The sequence below is a fragment of the Prosopis cineraria genome, unplaced genomic scaffold (assembly GCF_029017545.1).
Source record: "Prosopis cineraria cultivar Desert tree isolate PC_DT_omini unplaced genomic scaffold, ASM2901754v1 PC4, whole genome shotgun sequence".
NCBI lineage: Eukaryota > Viridiplantae > Streptophyta > Magnoliopsida > Fabales > Fabaceae > Prosopis > Prosopis cineraria.
In genome coordinates this window covers 1,605,568-1,628,572 of record NW_026555335.1, presented here as the reverse complement: position 1 = coordinate 1,628,572, position 23,005 = coordinate 1,605,568, and the positions used below count along the sequence as shown (strand labels likewise).

The window sequence follows — 23,005 nt, the reverse complement described above, 5'->3', positions numbered from 1 at the left end:
ATTTAATTATTATAAATTATTTTATATTTTAAATTAAAAATTATTTTTAAAAAATATATTAGAAATAGGATTGGAGGAAGTTTGTTTTGTCTGCCTTATTTTGTTTACGTTTTTTGGATTAGGGAGTTTTATCTCCTCCTTTCGTCTGACCATTGATAGCGAATGAATGAATTCCCCTCAGGCCAAAAAAAAAAAAAAACATGGTAAGGTCTTGCACTCAACTCAACGCAAAAATTTAAATTTAAGTTAGTCTTTAAAGATAAGATAAGATATTTTTAAAAAAACTTACTTAATTCAAAATATGAGAAGAAAAGTTATAAATTATTTATTTTTTATAAAAATAATTTAATAATTTATATAAATTTATTAATAATAGAAAATTTTTTAAAAACTTAAAAAGAATTATGACATTTCAGGAAATTAAATTATCATTTATATATTTTAGATAAATTTTATTGCCATTTTTTTAATTTTAATTAACATTATTAAGGCTTTTATATAAAGTATTTAGTGAGAGCATAAATAAAAAGATATAAATATTTTTAAAAATTTAATATTCCAATTAACATTATTTATTAATTATAAATTAATTAATTATAAGTTTTATTATGTTCTATTTGCAACACCATGCTTGTAGTAAAAAATTACATTGGTGCTGCATTATATAAATTCTGAAAATAAATAATTTATGATGTACATCAAATTCAAACAACTGGCATTAATGATATTATTATTAAGTTACATGGGATATTGGAATCGAATGATACCCTAGGGGACGCACCCAAAACCCAAAAAAAAAAAAGAAAAAGAAAAAGAAAAATACCGAGGTTCGGTGCACAGGGGCCCCAACGAGTGATTGCGAAGATCTGTCTGATGAAATTATCCGATCCGTCAATCTTCTGGCTTCGACGCTGCACGAATTTCCCGTCAATGTAGGAGACACCAAATAAGAGCGAGCTCCTGGGTTCGTACAACGCATTCCGATCTCTAGAGAGAGAAGAGATTCAACCAGACATCATTTCTCTCATCTCTCTCTACCCCTTTCCACCTGAATTCTGATATACCTTCATCAGGTGGCAACCATGCCTTCCACTTTTTCTCCCCACCCCCTCTTTCTTCGTTTCGTGGGGGCTCTCATCCTTCTCTTCTTCGTCATTCCCGGTTTCCCCTCTGCAGCGGCCGACGATGTCAAACACGATGACGACAGGGTTCCCAAGTCGGATTCTTGTAATAATGACTTCCAATTGGTAATATATCATATCCCTCTATTCTTTTAATCAGCGAACCCTTTGTTGATCCTTGTAATTATTATGTTTGGCTCGGATGTAGTGACATTCCTATGAAGGAAATTGGAAATGGAATTGAGATTGAAATGGGGGAGCTTTTGTAGTTTCATTTTGTTTTCCTTTTAAACATATATGAAATTCTATTGAAGAGAAGAGGGTATCAATGCTAAACCGAGGGCAAGAAGTCCTCTGAAAAATAGATGCGGGGTTCTTAGCTCTAAAGTGCTCATCAATTCCGTTGGAAGTCCGTAAAGGGAAATTACCATTAGCTGATATCCACATGGATGCCAAGAAAGTATTCTCTCTCAAGTAAAATGGGTAGTAAAAAACGTTTAAAGAAGGGAGAAAAAGTGTAGAAGCCAAAGAATGCACAATTCAAGTCTTTCTTTCAAGCTGGATGGAAACACAAAAAGAAGCGAGGATTTTAATTGACAAAGTTAGATAATCCATAACTATTAGTTATAGTCCTTCGGTCTTTATTATAAGATTTTTTCAACTGTTTCACACATATTAATAAAATTTTTTTTCTTGATATCATAAAAAATTGAGATGTACTTTCATTTTTACCTTTAGTTTTAAATAGTAATACAACTACATTAAATATCTTCACACTAATCAAGAAGGGATAAAAGTGAAAAAAGTGGTTTAATTATTATAGGATGTCCTATATTTGGGACCAAAAATTATTTCTAGAAGGTGTTTTATAAATAGGATTGGAGGGAGCATGTCGTTAGAATATTGGATGAAGAGTCAAAATAATAAGGATCTCAATCATTTTCTCTAGATTGATCTTGAATTCTACTCTGACTCTACTTCCGGCTGTCTAGCTGGCTTTGCATCATGAGGTTGGTAGCTTTCATGCTGGTGGATAACTTGCAAACTCTGGCACACATCATATTAACCCCACCTAGTGCAATAAGACTTGTTGCTAGATATATCTTTTACTTGCTATATGGATTAATTACTTTTCTTCTAATTAGATTATGCAGAAGTACATTGTTATAGAAGTTGTAATGCTGTAATTTATGTTACTAAATCTTTTCACTCTTATTTGATTTTTCCCTCACCGTTATTGTTGTTGTTCATTACTGTGGTAGATGTGCCTTGCTGTTCCAATTACTAAGTTTTGAATTACTTATCTTGTAAATTAGTTAATGATTTTAGATGCATGTACTGTTAGATGATAACTAACTATTTGTTATAAATAAATATTGTATGACTAAATCAAATGATAATTGCTTAATTAGTAACACTTGCTCCCTTCCTTAAAAAATGTAAGGCATTTTTTGAGGAGTTGGATGTTCAAAAATGTAAGGCATTTTTAGTCTTTCGAGGTGTAATCATTGCCTTTTTTTTTTTCAAAAATACCTCTATTGATAGTGATTTTATATTTATTATAAGGTGTTTAATAGGCAGAGTTAGTTTGAAAGTAGTTAACTATTATTTTATTGGGGGGTGAGATTCGGTTAAAAATGCCTTACATTTTTTAACAGAGAGAGTATATGTGATGGTATGATTTTAATCCTTGTAAAGAGGGGTAGAGGAAGACCAAAGAAAACATTTATGAAAGTTGTTGAACGAGACTTCTTGGTTAGCAATATTCTTTGGAGTTTGGTTAATGATAGAGCACAATAATGTCGTGCAATCCATGTAGCTGACCCTATCTAGTGGGATAAGACTTGTTGTAGTAGTAGTTATTGTTGTTGTTTGATTTTAATCTTAATCAAATTACTCATATGATCAAATAAAAACATAAATTAAAAGGTATTGGTGTGTGACAATTATATAACATTTTAAAGTTGCTTTGTGCAATTTTTTAAACTGCTACTGCATGGCCATGATTTGCATCAAAGGCACTGGGCAGTGGGCTGGTGCTTGAATGGAGGACTTCCACCTCAACCAGCAGGTTGAGATAAGGGCCTTTGAATATGCTGCTTTTGAATTATTTTCCTTGACTGGTTTCTCTATCAATGTTGAAGACATGTTTTCTAATGCTGAAGTCTTGCAGGTTAAGGTGAAGAACTGGATTGATGGCAAAGAAGAGGACATGTATAATGGGATGAGTGCAAGATTTGGGTCTATGTTGCCTGAGCAGGCTAAAGAAAGTGTCAGATCACCTGCTGCTGCTGCAAATCCTGAGGACTGCTGCTCCAATTCAACTTCTATGGTTTGGCTCCTGCCCTCCCCCCAAAAATTTTATCCTTTACACAGAGCTTCCTTGATTGATGCTCTTATGGTTGCTGACTAATTACAGAACCACGTGCATGCAGAAGACTTCTCCAGTGATGTGAATATTACTCTTGAAATGTTACTTCGTAAATTTGTGATTTATCCTATTGCATTATACCTGAATTTTAGAGAACCTGCAAATTCCAACTTAGGTAGTGGTCATTATAGAATAGGGGATATATGTTCAGGTGGCATGCTTATTGTGTTAATGAATTCCCATTTGCAGCTATCTGGTTCAGTTGTTCTATGTGAACGAGGTACTTGTGACTTTACAACTAAAGCAGCATTTGCTCAGTTGGGAGGTGCTATGGGAGTGTTGATGATAAACAGCAATGAAGGTTTGTTTTATTGCTTGTCACATGGCATTGCTTCTTTGGTTTTATTTGATGGTGACTTCTTTTGCCTTGCTGACAGAAAGTATGGTATAACATTGTTCAACTAAAGTTTCTCTTGTTAGGCTTGTAAATTGTGATTTCCCTTTCATTTACAGTGGGTTGTATGGTTAGCTGCTGTCCACGCGCACAAGATTTTACTTTTAAAGGAGTTTTAGGTTTCCAAAACCCCTTGATGAATTTAGAGTTAAACTTTCTCATCTAGAGAAGAAGAAAGACAAATAAGCTCTGGATTAAGTAAAAGATTTCCACAAGTTCATGAACTTACCTATTAGAGGTGGTTTTCTAGCAAAGTGAAGATTCCAAGAAAACTATTCCGAGAAGACAGAAACCACTGAATTGGAGAATCAAGCAAGTGATACAGATGACAAGACGTTGTGATTTCATTTCTCTCTTGCTCTCGTCTTGTTGGATTTGACTTATATACTTAAAGAATCATTTTATGTTATGAAACTAAAATATTCCAATACTATTAACATAACTGGTTCTAGAAATAGGTGTATTCCGTCCTCTACTTTCGTCTATATTTTTTTCTCCTGTTTTTTTCTTTATATATTTTTAAAGTTGAAAGGGGTTAAATCTAGTTTCCGCTAAAACTTTTAGCATGATAATTTACTTGTTGAAACTTTGTTTTCATTCCAATTATCTGGTTCTTGTTTGTGCTTGTAAATGCGTAATTATTATCTATGATGTTCCCTTTGATCAATTGTTGTTTGAGACCTATTGATTTAATTTATTCAGAGCTCATTGAGATGACTTGCACCAATGGCACTACGTCAAACATTTCAATTCCAGTTGTGATGATATCAAAATCCGCTGGAGAAAATTTGAAGAAAATGATGTCTTCAAAGAAAGGTTGGCTCTTCAATCCGCATAACTTCTGCTTGTACTTTTTGTTTGCTTTTGAGAAAGAGATTTTGTTGAATATATTTAAACGTATTTATGGTGCAAATAAGATATGCAGAATGAGGCTTGTGGCCCAATGAAATAATTGCATACAGGTGTATATTTAGGATATGGTGACTTGGGTGCATTATTTAGATGTCTTAAAGCCATTGGCCAATGAAAGAGGTGAAGGGTGAGGTGGAAGTTCTTGAATTCACTGGGAAGTGAGTGATTGTTGTGTTATCGCTGAGAGTTAAAACATGTGTTATCACACAAGTTAGCATTAGACATACACCGAGATAACTAGCTGGTCAGTTGGTAGTTGATGTTGATTGTTGAAATAGAGACTAACTGATGTAACACACAATCACATACACTTGCTCAGATCTGAATAGAGGGAGAGAGTAGAGAGAAACCAGAAATAAGGAGGGAGAAATGAAGAAGATGAAGAATAGAATAGTGGACGAGCAAAGAGAGGGAGACAGACGCAGAGAGAGGGAGAGCTATCAGACTTTACTCATAATATTCATTCATTCATTCATTCATCAAAGTCTCCCTTACAAGAGAAAAGCCTAATCTGTTTAAACTACACTTTCCTACCTATTAAGGAAACCTTAATAACTTGGTTAGATAAAGCTAATGTTCAGATTTCCCTCTTTGCAAAAGTATTAAAATAACACAAAGGTAACTTACTTCTTTCTAGATAGGTTTCTTTCAAGCAAAATACAATGATAATAAGCTACTAGCCTAGGTTTCTTCCTATAGGAGGTTTCTTCAAAATATATTAATTCTTATCTTTCATGACCAACTTTTTCTGGCTTGCCTTTTTATTTGTTGAAGAGCCAGAACAGTCTTGTGGTTATATGAGAAGTTTTTGTCACAATGCTTGTTTTACTTATCTTCACAATGTTGCTTTATATTTTATGGGAGTTGCTGGAGGGAGGAGAATGAGTCCGATTAAGAGAGGTAGAGGAAGGCCTAAGAGAACACTCTTGGAAGTTGTTGAACGTGATCTCTTAATTAATAATATTTCTAAAAGCTTAATAAATGATAGAGCACAATGGTGTCTTGCAATCCATGTAGCCGACCCCACCTAGTGGGATAAAGGCTTGTTGTTGTTGTTGTTGCTGGAGGGAGGAGAATGGATTGGTGTCTTTTTTAACATCACTTTATGACATTGTTGAGATTATGCTACATGGTTTTCCTTGTTTTGTTATCAGTGAATTTTATGTTTTAAATGGAAAAGGAAATGAAAGGCCAAAGCTCTTTATCATTGTAGAAATTCTAGCCAATAACTAGCCAATCACAAAATTTTCAATTAGCTAACTCAGATGAAGGGTCAGCTTTTTAAGGTGAATCAGAGATTAACATCTTCTCTTTCTTCTACTTATTATCCAAAGAAATAAATCTATACATATAGGGATAAATTCGGGCAACTAAAAATAAATATACACCAATCCAATCTTAAGATAAACATTAAGGAAACAAATGTTAAGAGATAGAGTTGACTAAATAGAGATGATGTTATACAATTAACTAGAAAATAATAAATGATGTCCAATGAAGGAGGTGAAAATAATGAATATAAAGAATTCTGGTTAGTTGGAGACGGTGGAAGTAGCTCGTTCTTCATTCACAACATATCTGTAAATTCTATTGATTAGTTAAAATGTGTACTGTCACCATATAATACAATCTATTGGGCTATGATTTCATGCAAATCCTGAATTTTCTTGTGTTGCCTCGTTTTGTTAACTAGCACAATTATTGGCACTGCAAGGTTTTCTGGTATTGGAATTAGCATTTTAATTGTCACACAAATCCACACATTCTTGCTAGTTTGCATACTGATAAATATCTTGGATAAATAAGATAAACGAGAAATGTGCTTGTGGGGTGTCAAGTTGATTTCCTGTAGATTATTTTCAGATGGTTAATTCTGAGTCATCCATTGCAGTGGAAATTTTGCTATATGCTCCAGTTCGTCCACTTGTAGACTACTCTGTGGCATTTTTGTGGTTGATGGCTGTTGGGACAGTTGCATGTGCTTCACTATGGTCAGATTTGACTGCCCCTGAGCAGACTGACGATTGCTACAATGAGGTTTTTGTTACAACCTATATTATTTCAAAGTTCATGGTTTGCGTTAAAGTACTTTTTTGTGATGCCTCAGGGCGTGAGTGGTCTTGTTCATTGTTTGGAATAATTAATAAGCGATTTGAGTATAATTTTGGTTGAGGGCATGCTTGCACCCGATTACAATCTTATGATGATTTTATATTCGTAGACTGTCTACTTTTCCTCTTACTTTTGCTTGCCTTCTTTGCAATTAACTTTTCAATTTGAATAGTTACTCTTCAAAGGGAGCTAGGAGCTTGTTTCCTTTTTTACCCCTTATTAGAGATTTATTTCACATTTTAACTCATCTTTGAAATTATTAATTCGAATATCATGTTGCCTCATTTTTTCTAGGAATCTTCAAATGCCGCAACAGCAAAAGATGAGGATGAGATTGTTAGTTTAGATGTGAAGGGTGCTATCATCTTTGTCATAACTGCATCTACTTTTCTTGTGCTAATGTTCTTCTTCATGTCATCGTGGTTTGTCTGGGTGCTGATATTACTTTTCTGCATTGGTGGTATTCAGGTAATGTTGGTCATTCCTTTGGCTGAACTCTTCTCACTCATTAAGTAAATATTATTTTTCATGATGTGCAATTGTGCATTAAGGGCATATTAATAATTTGTTATTTCTTTCAAAGAGGAAAATGCCATAGCCATCTGCTTGCTACAGAGATGTTCTTAGAAAATAAATTTCCAAGGGCCAAACACAATCAGGCTGTCTACAACAGATATCCAAATTAATGAGGTGAAATAAAATCAGGACTAGGTAGATGGGAAGGCTTGCACTCTTGCTGGGTGCTCACGCACACATGCATTGTGGCAGCTCCCTCCATTCTTTTCTTTGTAATGTAAGGCCTTCAATTCAGAGATCAGTTACAAGACAAACTCCTAAAGGCAATGATAAGAGAGAGCTGTAGTACTCTTAGATGATAATAAACTCAATCATTTAACACTCCCTCTTTATTTGTGTCACTTATCTTTGAATAGCACATTTCTCAACGTTCCCAAATAAGAATTTTGTTTTGTTTTCTTTTCATCCCCTTTCCATATATCAATGATCAACCAGTCATAGTAGAATTTTGGATTTGAATTACTTGAAATTCTTTTTTGGTATTTGCTCATATAGCATCTTTTTCCTGTCGTCAAAATGCTCTGGTTTCTTTTGAATTCTGAAGAAAGTCAAATAAGGGATTTTAGTTATTTAGGATTTATGTTCTTGAGCTTTCAAGTCATTTTTTGTGTGTATGCGCTTCATTTATAATTATCTCTCTCTTGGTAATCAATTTTGATAATTTGATCCTCAATCATCTCCTCTTATCAAAGGAAAAACTAATGTTATATGGTCATATTATGAAGATTTCTATTACCTGGTAAGATTGATCTGCTCAAAATCATAATATCCCTAAATGCTGATTAAGTATTCTACCTTGATTTCTCAAGCATATTGATTTCATACCAACATATAGTTAATGTTCATTGCTGCTTATATTTTGCTAATTGAGCAATGCTCTTGATATCAGGGAATGCACCACTGTATTGTGAGTGTGGCTTGTAGGTACAATCAATACTCAAGTTTTGCTTTTTCTGCTTGCCAAAAACATATTGTCTTCTCTTTCTGTTTGTTTTATGTACTGATAATCTCTCTCTCTCTCTCTCTCTTTAAATATATGGGCAGAATATGTTCAAAATGTGGGAGGAAGACTGTGAATATCCCCAAGGTTGGGGAGGTTTCTGTTTTCTCACTTGTAGTGATGTTAGTCTGTTTGGCATTTGCAATTTTCTGGGCTGCTACTCGGCGGGAATCATATTCATGGGTTGGGCAAGATATTCTTGTAAGTTTCACTCTCAGTAGCTAGGAAATGTTTTATTATTTTGTGTTTTTAAAAATGTTATTATTGCAGTTTTTAAATCTAGAGATGAATTAAGCTTTGAAGCAGGGTTTTATGTAGTGCTTGCTGACAAAAGGTCAATCTCTATTGATACTGAATGAAACACACACAAAAGAAATGAATCAAATGCAAATTCCGAAAATCAGTAATTATGATAACTACACTATTAATGATCTCCCCATAAATCTGGAGGATAATATTACTCATGCCAAACTTGCTAGTTAATATCTGAAGATTGAATTGCAAAAGAATAAAAAATAACAACTGTGTAATAAAACGTGAAAATTGACCCCAACTCGTTTAGAGAGAAGCTGGAATCATGTGTCATTTAGCTTACCTCCTTTAGCTCGACCCCAAGTGGCTGACATCTTAACTATAGCTATGTCAGTGTTGAATTTGAAGAATTGACTTGCTAGTTAGGTATGTTCAACATATGCAAGCTGGGCTTAAGGGAGAGTGTTGGAGTCTGGTGATTTTCTACCCATTATCTCTCTATCCTCTCCAAATCTGATGGATTAATGGAGCAGAATTTCAGAGTGTTGCTTTCCTTTTTTGAACCCTAGTATATGACTTTATTATATTCTATTAGGCTCTTAATTTTGTCTATTCTCTATCTGTTCTTGTGAGTGATTGGCTGACTTTGGATAATAGGGGTTCTACAATATTTTATCATCAGCTTTAATTTAAACTTTATCAGTTTTGATTGTTTGGATTTGAGTGCCAAGGGTTTGTTGCTTTTTGTTCCCATATATGTTCAACTATTTGCACTCAATTCAAGTTCAGAGGATCATTGAAGCCTTGATTTTCAACATATGTATGTACACATGTTTGTAGTTTGTACACACATAATAGGAAAAGCTATACTAGGGATGAATTAGAGGTAATCCCCCAAAAAAAGAAAAAGAAAAATTCAGTAATTACATTAGCTACACATCAGTCATTCCCTGATAATGTGTTATGTAATTAATAATTAATTAGGATTTAAATATAGGTTATTTTAGATATATTTGGATATGATTTATTATTTGATAAGTTCAGGATATAGTAACAACAAGCCTTATTCCATCAACTACCAGGTGGGGTTGGCTACATGGATTGTACGACGTCATTTGATAAGATTAGGATATCTATTTATTTTAGAATATTTGGGATTTAGATGAGATTTATGATTTATGATAGGTTAGATAAAGTTTGATATTTAATTATTTTATTATATTAGTAGAGTTTGAATAGAATTTGGATAGATCTTATGCCTATAAATAAGAGGCAATATTGTACTTATTTTGCAGGCTTGAGTTTATTGAATTCATATTCAGTTTCTATTGCTCGGTTTCTTCTCTCTTTTCTCCCTCCCTCTCTTCTTTCTATTTCTACTCATCATTGGCATTAGAGCTGAATGATCCTCGGCAGCATTCATGCCTAAGACTCGTACCTAGAGCAGTCTCTGAAATATGGCTGAACAATTTGAAGAATGTGTCAAGGTTATTGAATAAGAGTTATGGTAGTTTTCTTCTTTATTTGGAACGTTACAAGTGTTGTCAGCCCAGGTTGCACAGCTAATTTGTGACACAGGCGATTCTGCTGGAGGAAGCAACGGGACAACAATAGACATGGTCATCCAAGAGCCTATCAACCTTCCACACAATTTACAAAAATGGAGTTCCCTCGTTTTCAGCATGTGGTGTCACAAGCTGGATTATCAAATGCAAAAGGTATTTTCAACTTGATGAGAGCCCAGAGGAGTGGAAGATTACCATGGCAAGCCTACATCTTGATGAAGGGCTTTTCAATGGCACCAAGTGTGGGAGCAAACAGATGAAGGGGGGGTGCGACCGCATGGGCTGATTACGTCAAAGCCTTGAAGACACGTTTTGGGCCTCCATTCAAAGCCCCAACGGGTGATTTAATGAAGTTGCGTCAGTCAGGCTTGCTAGATGCTTACAATGATGCCTTTGATGCAATTTTTTTTGAACTCCAACTATCAGAGGACTACTTTGTTCAGTCGTATATCGCAGGATTAGAAGAGAAATTCGTAGGCCAAGTTCAGATCTTGAAGCCATCCACCCTCCAAGAAGCTTGAGCCATTGGGAAACTGCACAATGTCCATATTCAGAACGTTAATGAGGAGTGAATGTTGCATAAGGTGTCAAGTTTAGCTCGTTTTAGCAATACCCACAATGAGCAAAGTGCGGGTAAAAACATCCATTCTGACTTTTATTCTTCCTCAAAATATGGTTTGGTTTCCTCTGTTCCTTTGTCCACCGGGTTCTCTTCAAAACCTAATCTGAAAATCACCAAATGATTGAGCCCAGAAGAAGTTGACGAGTTTTGGGCCAAGAACCTCTGTTTTTATTGCCATCAGCCATTCTTCAAAGGTCACGGTGTCCTCAGAAGCAGAAAATGCAATTGCAACTCATTGAACTTCATCTGGACTCTGAAGAAGCTATCACAAATGATACTGGGCAGATGTCAGAATTTCAGGGAAGTCTTGGAGCAATGAAAGGGTCTTCTGGATCAAGAAGCTAGTGGGATATTGCAGAAGCAGCATCCTTCTTTCAGCATTCAGACCCTTGAGGTCAAGGGTTTTTTGAAGGAGGGAGGATTGTTATGTAATTAATAATTAGTTAGGATTTAAATAGATTTATATTATTTTAGATTATTTAAATATATTTAGATATGATTTATTAATTGATGAGATTAGGATATTTATTAATTTTGGAATATTTGGGATTTAGATGAGATTTAAGATTTATGATAGGGCTGGATAAAGCTTGATATTTAATTATATTATTATATTAGTAGAGTTTGAATAAGATTAGGATAGATTTTATGCCTATAAATAAGAGGCAATGTTGTACTTAATTTTCAGACTTGAGTTATTGAATTCATATTCAGTTTTTATATCTTGGTTTCTTCTCTCTTCCCCCACCCCCCCACTTTCTATCACTACACATCATAATATGGATTACATTATTAATGAGAGGGATTTTCTCCCACACTCTAAATGGAGGTCATTTCATTTCTTTAATCTCGCTAAGGATACTGACTCTCGTTGGTAGGAGTGGGGAGGTAGATGGGCACTTTGGTTTAATGACAACGGTATAATTTGAAGTCGTTTGTAGGCCTGCCTAGTGCCTATTATCAATATTAGCATATTTCCAATTTAAATTTTGCATGCATATAGGATATTTAATCACTCAATTATAAACACGAAAACATAGATACTCACATTTAATGAATATGCATATTTATTTCTACTTCTCATGTTTATTAATGTGGAATTGTGATCTGATCTGCTTCTAGGATGGGTAAATGGTCTTCTTAAATTGTGTGTTTTTGTGTGTATTTTAAATGTAAGTGGTTACTATTTGTTGATGAGAAGCTATAGTTGACTCTTTATTGTGTGCTGTTCAGTTGTGAAATATGCTTTTAATCTTGACAGGGCATATGCTTGATGATAACCGTCTTGCAGTTGGCACAGTTACCTAATATCAAGGTAGCTTAATGGTTTCCTTCTTGCTTTTATTGATTATTATTTAATCATAGTCTGTTGTTTATACTTTATATGTTAAAAAAATTCTCCAAACTCAGTTTTTTGCATTTGATACCATAGGTTGCTACTGTCCTCCTCTGTTGTGGATTCTTCTATGACATCTTTTGGGTGTTCATATCTCCAGTATTTTTCCATCAGAGTGTCATGATCACGGTAAAATTGTGCTTTTACTTGGTCAGGTTTCTGTTTTCTGGTTTCTCTAGTTGAAGTTTGCATTTTAAAAATTGAGAACATAGTTTATAATATATTGAAGTAAAATTCAGCACATCCAAGTTTGTAGTCACTTTTATGCTTTTGGTGACTAAACTGGACTATATAAACCCAAGGTGTTGGACCGGTTGATTCAGAAAAACTTAGAAGCCTAAAATCTGCATAAAGATGTCTTCAATACATTTTGATAGTTTTCTTTGCTAGGTTGCTCGAGGTGATAAAGCTGGTGGGGAAGCAATTCCTATGCTTTTGAGAGTTCCTCGTATTAATGACCCTTGGAATGGTTATGACATGATTGGATTTGGAGATATTCTCTTTCCTGGTTTGCTTGTTTCTTTTACTCACAGGTACTAATTTATTGATTTCTTTCTTTCTTTCTAACCATTGGTGTAAAGGTGAGATTTATAAAATTAAACATGCACACAGCTTTTTCTTCGGAAAGTTCTTTAACATAACAGCATGAAGGAAGAACAAGGACCTTATTGATATTTGTTGATGTATGAAGGGAGAGGATTGGGAGAGTTACAATCTTTTTGATCTACTGACATCTCTCTGTCTCTTGTGTTGTGCATTATGAGGTCTGAGGAGTGTACTACATGGGGTTAGCCTAGCCTATTATTATCAATTTATTATCATGCCCAGGGTATTTTTTGTTGATGACTTCTAACAAACATCCTTTGAGAATGTATTGCGTATATTACTCAGAACTGCCTAATAATGCTGATGACTTCTATCAAACATCCTGTAACAATATGTTGCTCATTGATTGAAATATTAAGCCAAACAACTTAATGATGTTGATTTGCTATTCCTAGAGAATTGTTATGTATATTTTAATGTTTGGGGCAGTTTTGGTACAAATATGCTACTTCTTCATTGTTTTCGTTCTGGATTTTGGTTGTCTCAGATTTGACAAAGATCAAAAGAAGGGAGGACTAAAAGGATATTTTCCTTGGCTGATATTGGGCTATGGAGTTGGTGAGTTCTTTTGCAACATGTTTTTGTTGAAACCTTGCTCATTTTCCCCCCTTTGACAAGTATTGTTTTAGCTGAAAGCGGTATATGCATTTTTCCTTCCGTACATTATGCCAAGTATTTTGTGGACATCATTTAATGATTGATTGATGCCAGCTTGCTGAAAATAATCCTATGGTCAATCGTTATGGAGTCTATGCTAATTCTTTGTTTAAAATGACTTACAAGTCTATATAGGCGTCATGGTGCTCAGTTGGATGATTTCTAGGGCAGTAGATAGGGGTTTTATTGTGGATACAAGCTGATTTGGAGAATGTTCTGGTTTCTCGACAATTTGCAGATAACATGATAGTGAGAAATGGTAAATTTTGCTAATATTTTCTCTCTCCTGTGAGTATTTGAAATGAAGGATTGAGGATTAATTTGGCCTAGATGGCTGCGTCGGTTGTGGATGATCAGATTCACCAATGGCCTCTAGTTTTACTTGAGTGCTCTCTTAGGATGAAATTAAGAGCTTCTTCCTCCTGGATCCAGTGATCAAGAGCTATTTCCTTTGTAGCCTTTCGGTGGTACCAGCGGATGAAATGCTATAAGCCTTTGGCTTCCGTTTCTTATGCATGCTCACCCATTTGTCTTGCGAGCTTGTCAAAATTAAAAAAAGAGTCAAAATTAAAAAAAGAAAAAAAGAAAGAATCTCTAATTTCCAATGGGTTTTGCTGATGATCCCGGTTCTGTGATTGTTTATGCCCCATGTTGATCTAACATTTTTGTTTTGTTGAGAAAATCTGAGAGGAAAGAATACCAATGGAAACCTCTCATTAATCAGTAACAATGATTACAAAACATTCCTTCACTGATTACAAAACTAATCTGACAAGGGTCCAAGTTAGCATAACAGACCCATAATCACTTATCAACGCAGAAAGAGGAGGAAGATAAGAGAACCTGATGCTGTTATGCAGATTATGAAGGATTTACCTGATTTAAATTAATTCTTTGCTGTTATTTTAATTGATTATTGTTTTGTTTTGCTGTTAGTAACTGTTAGTAGCTAAAAAATAAGACCTTCACTTCGTTTGTGAGGTGCCCACTTGCTAGTCAGTTAATTTCTGATTTTAGGCTAATTATCTGCATTATTTAATTTTTTTAATTGTAATTTCTGGTTATAAATATCCTTGCTCTTATAACAGCAGGATATCATTGAGAATAAACCTTGTTTTCCCTTGGAGATTCTCCTATTTGGCTATTTAAGTTTCTTTGAGTGAGATTCTTGCTCTATTTAATTTAATAGATTCTTCCTTTTCCTTCATAATTATTTTGAGCCCCTACCATAATCAACCCACTTGGGTGATGAACAAACCCCATTTGGGGACTAACCATGAGGTGAGGATCAAGTTAACTTCTCTCTTGAGGTAGGATTTCAACCCCCTAACCTCTAAACATAGTATGACACTCTTTTATAGAACTTAGGGTCCATAACTAACTAATGTGATTAGCACTAATCACACATCAATACTTGAATATTCCAACATGTTTTATTGCATGCTAAATTTAATGCTCTTTAGCTTTCAGCTGCTGATACAGGTTCTCTTCCTGTTTCAGGTCTGTGTTTGACATACTTGGGGCTTTATTTGATGGACGGTCACGGACAACCTGCACTCCTTTACCTTGTTCCGTGCACACTAGGTAACTTCTTTACTATTGTGCTTGGGTTGGATGTTCAGCAGGTCCTCATTTTGCGGGACTGCAAGAGTTTGTTTTCTGGTTGATCGTGTCGCTTGGATTTAGATTCATGCACATCTGTTAATTTTCCAATGAAATCAACAGGTACTACGGTTGTGTTGGCATGTATTAGAGGTGATCTGAAGACCCTTTGGAGTTATGGTTCCGACTCGTCTAGAGAACCTTCTGATGTTTAATTCATAATTTTTTTCTACTGGCACTTGATGAAGAAATTGAACTCCTGCAAGTTGGAAAAACGATTCTGCCGCTTTGATATCGGTTTAACATGATGCAACTAATATAATGGTGGGAAAAGATGTCCGATTTATCGGCAACTCCATCTTGAGCCTCGTTGATTTTGTTTTGTAACTATACGCCAATGTTCCTGCAGCCAAGTTGTAGTGCTTGTCGATAGAAAAGCTTGAGAAGGGGGGGGGGGGTAAGTTTCTGTCCTGTAACTTACCGTTATGTATGTGTAGCAGTTGTTCCATTCTTCATTATCGTCTTCCAATGGTGTTCCCTTGAATACAATTAACGCAGTTTCAGTGCTTTCTGTAAGGGCCGACAAAAGATCTAAATTTGGTGGGGCCTTGCTTAGAAGAGCTTGACTTCATACTAGCTTGAGACTCATTTTGATGTCTGTGTATATATAAATGTATACATACACACATGACTAACTGCACATTTATTTGCGATACGCATTGCATTGTTTTCAACATCATCAAGCATACAGGCGCACAGATTGCTAGAACATGAACGATAAGTTGATAAGTATAGACAGGAAAGCTGAGGGATGACTCAGAATTTTCTAGAGAAACATTCGAAGACCATCACATGTTACTTCGACCTCGCATTGGACGAACATATTGGAGCATGATCTTGTACCTGATATCATATTACGGAGAAATCTTGGACTGGACTCAAAATCGAAAATACTTTTCATGTCGAATTAACTCATCAAGTTAATGTATGTATATACGATATAAAATAATGATTGTTGACATGTTCAATGACTAAGGACCAAAAAATTGGAGGAAGGAGCCGTTGGCTCGTAAAGTTATAATACTCAAATTTGAGACGTCATTAAAGACGTATTGGGGCAATTGATTTGCACCATTGGCTCGTGACGTTATCTTTTAAATTTGATCTATTACGTGTACAAGGATTTGTAATTAACTATTTCTAAACGAATTTAATAAAATATCATTACTATATTGACAATGAAATTTAATCTACATCATGCAAATACGCTGGCACAAAAAAAAAAGAAAAGATACAAATATAATGGTGATAAACCTAGTGAAGGGCGTTCTTTTCCGTTTTGGTGAAGCGTAATGGGCTTGGTGGCTTATTTCTTTGTTGGCATCTCTTTGGACCCATGACAATGAAAATGATACTAACCTAGCAAAATATTGGGCCACTAATAGCTGATTGTAGCCCAACATTTTAATGACCTGGTCATCGCATGTTTTCGTTTTCCTGGTTTCGGATGGCTCCTCCTTCCAGAAATCAATCGCACCTACGTTTCAACAGTACTTCCTGCTTAGTACTTCCCTTCCAGGCTTCCACTCTCACACTCACACTATTCTCGGCTCTGAAGCGGAATTCCCCTCTAGCTCTCTCACTACCACTCCCTCATCCTCAGGTTGTGTAGATTAAACTTCATCTCATTGTCGCCTTCGGAATTTATGATGTTTCAGAGCTGATTTGACATATAAACCTTTCGATGCTTGCGAGGAGGGAAATTTGCCTTTGAATTTCGAAAAAAAAAAAACGGGGAGGGGGTTTTCATGTCAGTCAGGCGGGTCACTTTGAGCCCATAGTGGTGAATTCGATAACATCCTTTTTATTAGACCTCTTGGATGTCTAATAAATATGTAGTATTCAGTTGTCACCAATCCCTACTACAAACAGCTTTCACTAGCCTTCAAGATAAAATAATATGTTTGTTTGTTTTAGACTTGTAATAATGCCTTTTGCATCAACATTTAAGTTTTTTTTTCTTTTTCATTTTCCATCAGCAAGAGTGACTGGGGATTGTATATTTTCTTGTTAACAAAAATAAATAAATAAAATAAAGCATCTGTTGTTTGTCTGCTGTAATTTCATAAATTGGATTCGTGGGTTCGATTATTAGTTTAATTAGATACTCATTTTCACTCTATTGGCAGCGATGAGATGGCTATTCATGGAAGGGAAGTTCTGAAAGGTGGAATTCTAATTACACTTTCATGCTTGTTGGTTACTTTTTTTGCTTTGCTTTGCTTTGTTTTCTCTTGTTTAGAGCGCTGGCATGCTAATGAACTCAGTTTTAAGGTCCTCTGTTGTAATTCTCCCGAATATATACCTGCTGCAGTTACTATGCCCATCGCTTCTATAAGATTCTGGCTTTTATTAATTTGAGCTCAGACTGGGAAATGGGAATCGCACTTGGATTGCTTCTATATTAGAAACCGGCTTCAATATCACAGCCCTTGTTGATAAGAAGACTTTTACAGTTTACTACAACAGCAACAACAAGCGTTATTGCACTAGGTGATTTGCCAATAAAAGAAAAAAAACTACAATAATGGCACAAAACTTGGATCGTTTGAAAGATGTGATGCCTGACATTCTTTCAAGGTTGCTGGTGAAATCCTTAAGGCGATTTGCATGCGTTAATAAATCTTGGTGCCACCTTATCAAAAGCCCAGACTTTATCTCCAAACACCTTTGCGCCTTCAATAACCACATTAATTTGACAGATCCTTTTAATCTCCTTGTTAGCCATGCTATTAGTGTTCTTTCTAGTCTTTCTGGCCATGCTAAACATCCTTTCCTTTCTGTCGTCCATCTCCTCTCTTTCAACCCAGCCACCAACACAATCTCTCACAATCTATCTGACTTAATCTATAACCACGATGATGGAATTTTTCCGTTTGGATATTTTGGGTCCTTGCAATGGTTTATACTGCCTTAATAGCTCTCCCATTCGAATTGTCAACCCATCCATGAGGGAGTTCAAAACGCTTCCAGATACTCCCAATCCACTCGAAACTTACTATTTGACAGACTATCTTGGGTTTTGATTCGATCCCAAACTGATGATTACAAGGTGGTCATGATTATGGACACGTGGCAACGGGAAACAGATGAACCATTGCCTTGGCGTGTTGAGATATGTTCTCTGAGCACTGATTGTTGGAGGAGTGTTGATTGCCCTCTGCCACCTGTTCACATCCGGAGTAGCTCTTGGATGGATACTTTTGTTCATGGAGCATCTCACTGGTCGGCCATTGATGCTGCTAGTCATTTAGACATAGTTCTTGCATTTGACATGCTGAATGAAGCATTCCGAATAATCAGGCTGCCAAAGGTTTGGCCTTCTGAGCGTGTATATGATGTTATTGTTACCAAGTTCAGGGAATCTCTTGCTGTGATTGTATATCCTAGTAGTGGAACTGAGAAGTGCTTTGATTTGTGGGTGATGGAAGATTATGACAAACAAGGCTCTTGGACCAAGTACTCCACTATTGGACCCATTGTAGGAGTAAATCGGCCATTGGGACTCTTTGGCAAAAAAGGCCTATATCTTTTTGAAGATAACGATGGGTGGATGGTATTTTATGATCTCCAAACTGAAGAAATGAGACACTGAATTTCATGGAGAGGAAGATTCCTTACAGGCTGCTGTGTACTTGGAGAGCCTAGTTCCACTATGAAGAGATGATGAAAGCTCCAAATCAGCAATGTTTTCCTTTGGTAATACTCTTTGCCCTCTCTTTTGCTGGCAATTCACTTATTCAGGGTGAAAGTAATGTTTTCCTTGATGGTGTTAGTTGCTGAGCTGCTTCTTTTGCCTTTTCTAGTTACCGCAAGTTGTCATGTAATGCAAGTGAAGGCGTGTTATTTCTTGATCCCCCCCCCCCAACTCATACTAATTTTCAATTTAGGCACCATAGTTCTTTTTTTTTTTTTTCCATATCACCTCCTGATGCCATATAGTGTAAAACCAACTCCTTCGTTAATCCAGATAAGAAAATGTAGTCAATATTTTGCTGATACGCTGAATGCTTTGCTAACACGCAACACACGAATATTTACTTTGCAATTTTTGTCATAAGTAAGCCATGCTGCATGATTGATGGAATGGTCTTGTCCTTTGCGTGCAACACAGGTTCAGAAAGCAGGGCCTTGTGAAATAGCATTGTTCGTTGAACAGAATGGCCACGCTGGATAGAATAGTATGCGCGGGTGTTGTGTTTCTTCAAGTGGCAAATGTAAAGGTGCAGAGAAATGGCAAGCAAATATGAAAATGGTGAGTTCATGGAGTTTAAGGTTAGACCTGATGGCAAACTTCGCTAGAGTAGGGACATAGAAGTCCTTTCTCAGCTTTCTTTTTCACCCACACTAGCGGAGAACTACTTGATTGCCCCCCATCATTACTTTCATCCTGTGTTTCAGATGATCAGAGAACTAAAGAAGAAAGCCTTGGGACCTAGTGTAATATTAATTCACAGATTACAACATTAGATGTAAATGGACAGAAAAGCGGAGGGATGACCCTGAATTCTCAAGAGAAGCATTCAGAGCCCGTCACTTATTATCATATTACAGGAAAATCTACTAGTAGACTCAACATCACAAATACTCTGGATATTAAATCAACTTAGCAAGTTGATGATTGATTACTTTACTTAAGAATGACTGGGATAATACTGAGGGCTCAGCAATGAGGTGGGTGAGGAAGGTTGCACTTGGCAGGGAGCTGCAAGGCAAGGTTTGGATCAATGCCAAGAGAAGGCAAGAGCTTGGAGTTCCTATAGGAGCAAAGGCAACGCATGTCAGCACGAGAGAGTGCGGAGCAGCAATCTCCAGATGGAGTGGCTGGGTTTGGAGGCGTCACTGATGGCTTGCACGCCATTAGACCACTGATCGGGACGTTGCATATGGTTTGGCCATTGATGCTTGAAGCTGCAACTGTGAGCAACACTACCACCAGAGCCAAAGCTCTCACTCTCCTCTCTTCTAACCCCATCTCTTCTCTTCACACAAGTATGCTTCTCTTCTCCCTTGGTTTATGGATTTTTGGGGAGGGGGTGCTTATGGATTTATAGTGGGTGGAGAATTGAAATGATCACAGACAAACGTCAATTTTCTAAAACGACATTGATATGGAATGTTTTGTTTGATTCCTCACCTATTTTTTCATGTTCGTGTTGTCTTTATGAATTTGAATTTAGACTGCAATTGGAAAAAGAAAATGGCTCGCTTTGCCTGTGAGTGGAAGGAGGAGCAACTACTGCACTATCACGGGTATGGGATATGTGGCTGCCCGCTGTCCTGCAAAAGTGGAGGCTTTAAATTTAATCATTTCTCTTTACGTTCATCAAATCATATTCTGGTAGCTGCAGATCAATACACAATATTTTTATTATATTATTTTTTGAGCCGTTCTAATTTATATAAAAAAGAAAAGGAAAATTGTCAAAGAAAACTTGACCCGACGTCATTTTGCCAAAAAGGACTTGGGACATCAGGTCTTTCACGGGCATTAATTTGGAACTTTCAATGATCAGATTGCCCTTTTGATTAAGAAAAAAAAAAAAAAAACTAGTTGAGCAGCTTCTTATTGTCAATTTGTTGCAAAAGGTCCTTCACTGTTAATAATTTGATAATAATATGTAAATGTGGTCCTTAGTGTCAATATGTCAAGCAAATGTGTGAATTTTTAGAATATTTAAAATGATTATTTGAATAAATGAAAGAAAAATTATATTTTCATAAAGGTTGTTGCATGTTGTGAAAGAAGGGTTGTATATGGTTAGAGATAATTATATATGGTTTTAAAATATAACATTAAATGTAAATGTTTAGGATTTTCAAAATGATTATTTGAATAAATAAAAGAAAAATTGTATTTTTTTGAGGGGTGGTTGCATATTGTGAAAAAGGGGCTGCATGTAGTTGAAAATACATGTGTATGGTTTGAAAACATAACATTAAGTATAAATTTTTAGGATATTCAAAATGATTATTTGAATAAATAAAAGAAAAATTATATTTTCTTGAAGGTTAGTTGTATGTTGTAAAAGAATGATTGTATATAGTTGGAGATACTTACATATAGTCATAAAATATGACACTAAGTGTAAATTTTCATGGTATTCAAAATGGTTATTTGAACAATGAAAACAAGAAGCCTTATCACATTGTGTGAGGTTAGCTATATAAAGTATATGATATCATTGTACTTTATCATTTATTAAACATTTAAAAATGTTATTAATTCAAAGGTCAAAGTCAATAATTTTTTATAAGTGTTTTCCTTGGCCTTTCTCTACCTTTCTTGACAAGGCTTAAACTTATTCATTTCACTCTTTTCATCGGTGTCTCTCACGATCTTTTTTGTACACGTTCAAATTATTTTAAATTCTTTTCTATTATTTTCCCCTTGATAGGTGTTACACTCCTTTTTTCTCATATGTGCTTATTTCAGATTTTATTTTTATGTGTATACTTGCATATTCATCTCAATATTTTCAACTCTGTTACTCTAACTTTATGCTCTTGATATCCCGTTAATGCTTAACATTTATTACTATATAATATAGCTGGTCTTATAATAATTTAATAAAACTTTTTTTAAAATTTATTAGATACCTTACGATCGCAAATATTTCTTTAGCTTTTTTCTAATTAAACTATCTAGCTTCTATCCTATGTGCAATATCCCTATCAATTTTTCCACCCATCATATTAAATAACAGCTCTTAAATATATAAACTTTTCTACTTGAAGTATTATCTAATCTTTTAATTTTACTTTTAAATTACTACTAATTGACCTTTTTTGAAAATTATAATGCAAATATCTTGTCTTACTCTTATTTAGACAAAAATATTTTGACTCTAATGTCATCATCTTTCTTCATAACTCAAGTTTATAATTAATTTTTCTCTTATTTTCGCAATAAAGGGTGGAGATAGGGAGGACTAACAGGGACCATGGTCTCCCTTAACTTTTTAATTTTTTTCTTAATAAAATATAAGGGTTATATATTTTTGACCCCTTAAATTGATATATTATAAAAGTCTTGAGATACTGAATGGAATTCTCATTTCAATTCTATAGTAGCCTTTTACGGATGTATAGTCCAACTATTATAGTAGTTTGATGATATAGTTATTGTAGAATCTACTTATTTTTAACAATATAATATTATAATTGCTTTAAAGCATTGATATCATTTGATTTTGCATTTATTTAATATTTGATAAAAAAATTATGAAAATTATTATTAACAAACTTTATAAAGCATTGTAACAATAATCATAAAATATATTAATTGAAGAATATATTAATTGAAAGAATTAAATATTAAATTCAATAGGCAAGTAATAGAGCTTTTTATATTAAACAAAACTTTAAATCTTAAAGACGCATTTAAATTATTCAATATTTATGGGGAAGATGAAATCTTTGCCAATTTAATGATAATTTATAATAAAGAAATTTTTAAAAATTTGATCATAAATATGATGATTAATTATTCTCATGCTATAAAAAAATAATGAGAAACAATTAAAAAATAAAGATATATATATTTATTTTTATTATATATGTGTGTGTGTAAAATTGAATATAAATATATAAGTTGAAATATTTATGTCATGTTAATTCTATATATATATATATATATATATATGTATATAATTTTCTTTCAATTATCACATATATTTTGTCATTTCGGCCCTTCAAA

At 34.7% G+C, this 23,005-nt stretch overlaps 2 protein-coding genes across 5 annotated transcripts; both read left to right on the top strand.

The window, feature by feature from the left end:
* The first annotated feature begins 830 nt into the window (after nucleotides 1–830).
* On the top strand, nucleotides 831–15,980 carry LOC129308666 (signal peptide peptidase-like 3). Its single transcript, XM_054949952.1, has 14 exons — nucleotides 831–1,247; nucleotides 3,295–3,453; nucleotides 3,742–3,853; nucleotides 4,649–4,762; nucleotides 6,750–6,895; nucleotides 7,265–7,438; nucleotides 8,436–8,470; nucleotides 8,591–8,747; nucleotides 12,247–12,300; nucleotides 12,418–12,510; nucleotides 12,772–12,914; nucleotides 13,475–13,545; nucleotides 15,145–15,228; nucleotides 15,370–15,980. Exons 1-14 carry the CDS (start codon nucleotides 1,083–1,085, stop codon nucleotides 15,459–15,461), a joined length of 1,599 nt encoding a protein of 532 aa, XP_054805927.1. The 5' UTR covers nucleotides 831–1,082; the 3' UTR covers nucleotides 15,462–15,980.
* A 628-nt stretch (nucleotides 15,981–16,608) lies between these two features.
* On the top strand, nucleotides 16,609–20,637 carry LOC129308667 (F-box/kelch-repeat protein At3g06240-like). 4 transcript variants are annotated; one of them, XR_008592687.1, is made up of 4 exons: nucleotides 16,613–16,909; nucleotides 17,436–17,473; nucleotides 17,621–19,005; nucleotides 19,421–20,637. XR_008592687.1 is itself a non-coding variant. In XM_054949953.1 (2 exons), the coding sequence occupies exon 2, from the start codon at nucleotides 18,365–18,367 to the stop codon at nucleotides 18,899–18,901; it is 537 nt and encodes a 178-aa protein (XP_054805928.1). In that variant the 5' UTR covers nucleotides 16,627–16,909; nucleotides 17,436–18,364; the 3' UTR covers nucleotides 18,902–20,637. The 4 variants fall into 4 exon arrangements, 1 of the variants encoding a protein (XP_054805928.1); XR_008592688.1 differs by having other exon boundaries at nucleotides 16,615–16,909; nucleotides 17,436–19,005; nucleotides 19,421–19,561; nucleotides 19,708–20,637; XR_008592686.1 differs by having other exon boundaries at nucleotides 16,609–16,909; nucleotides 17,436–19,005.
* Nucleotides 20,638–23,005: the final 2,368 nt, after the last annotated feature.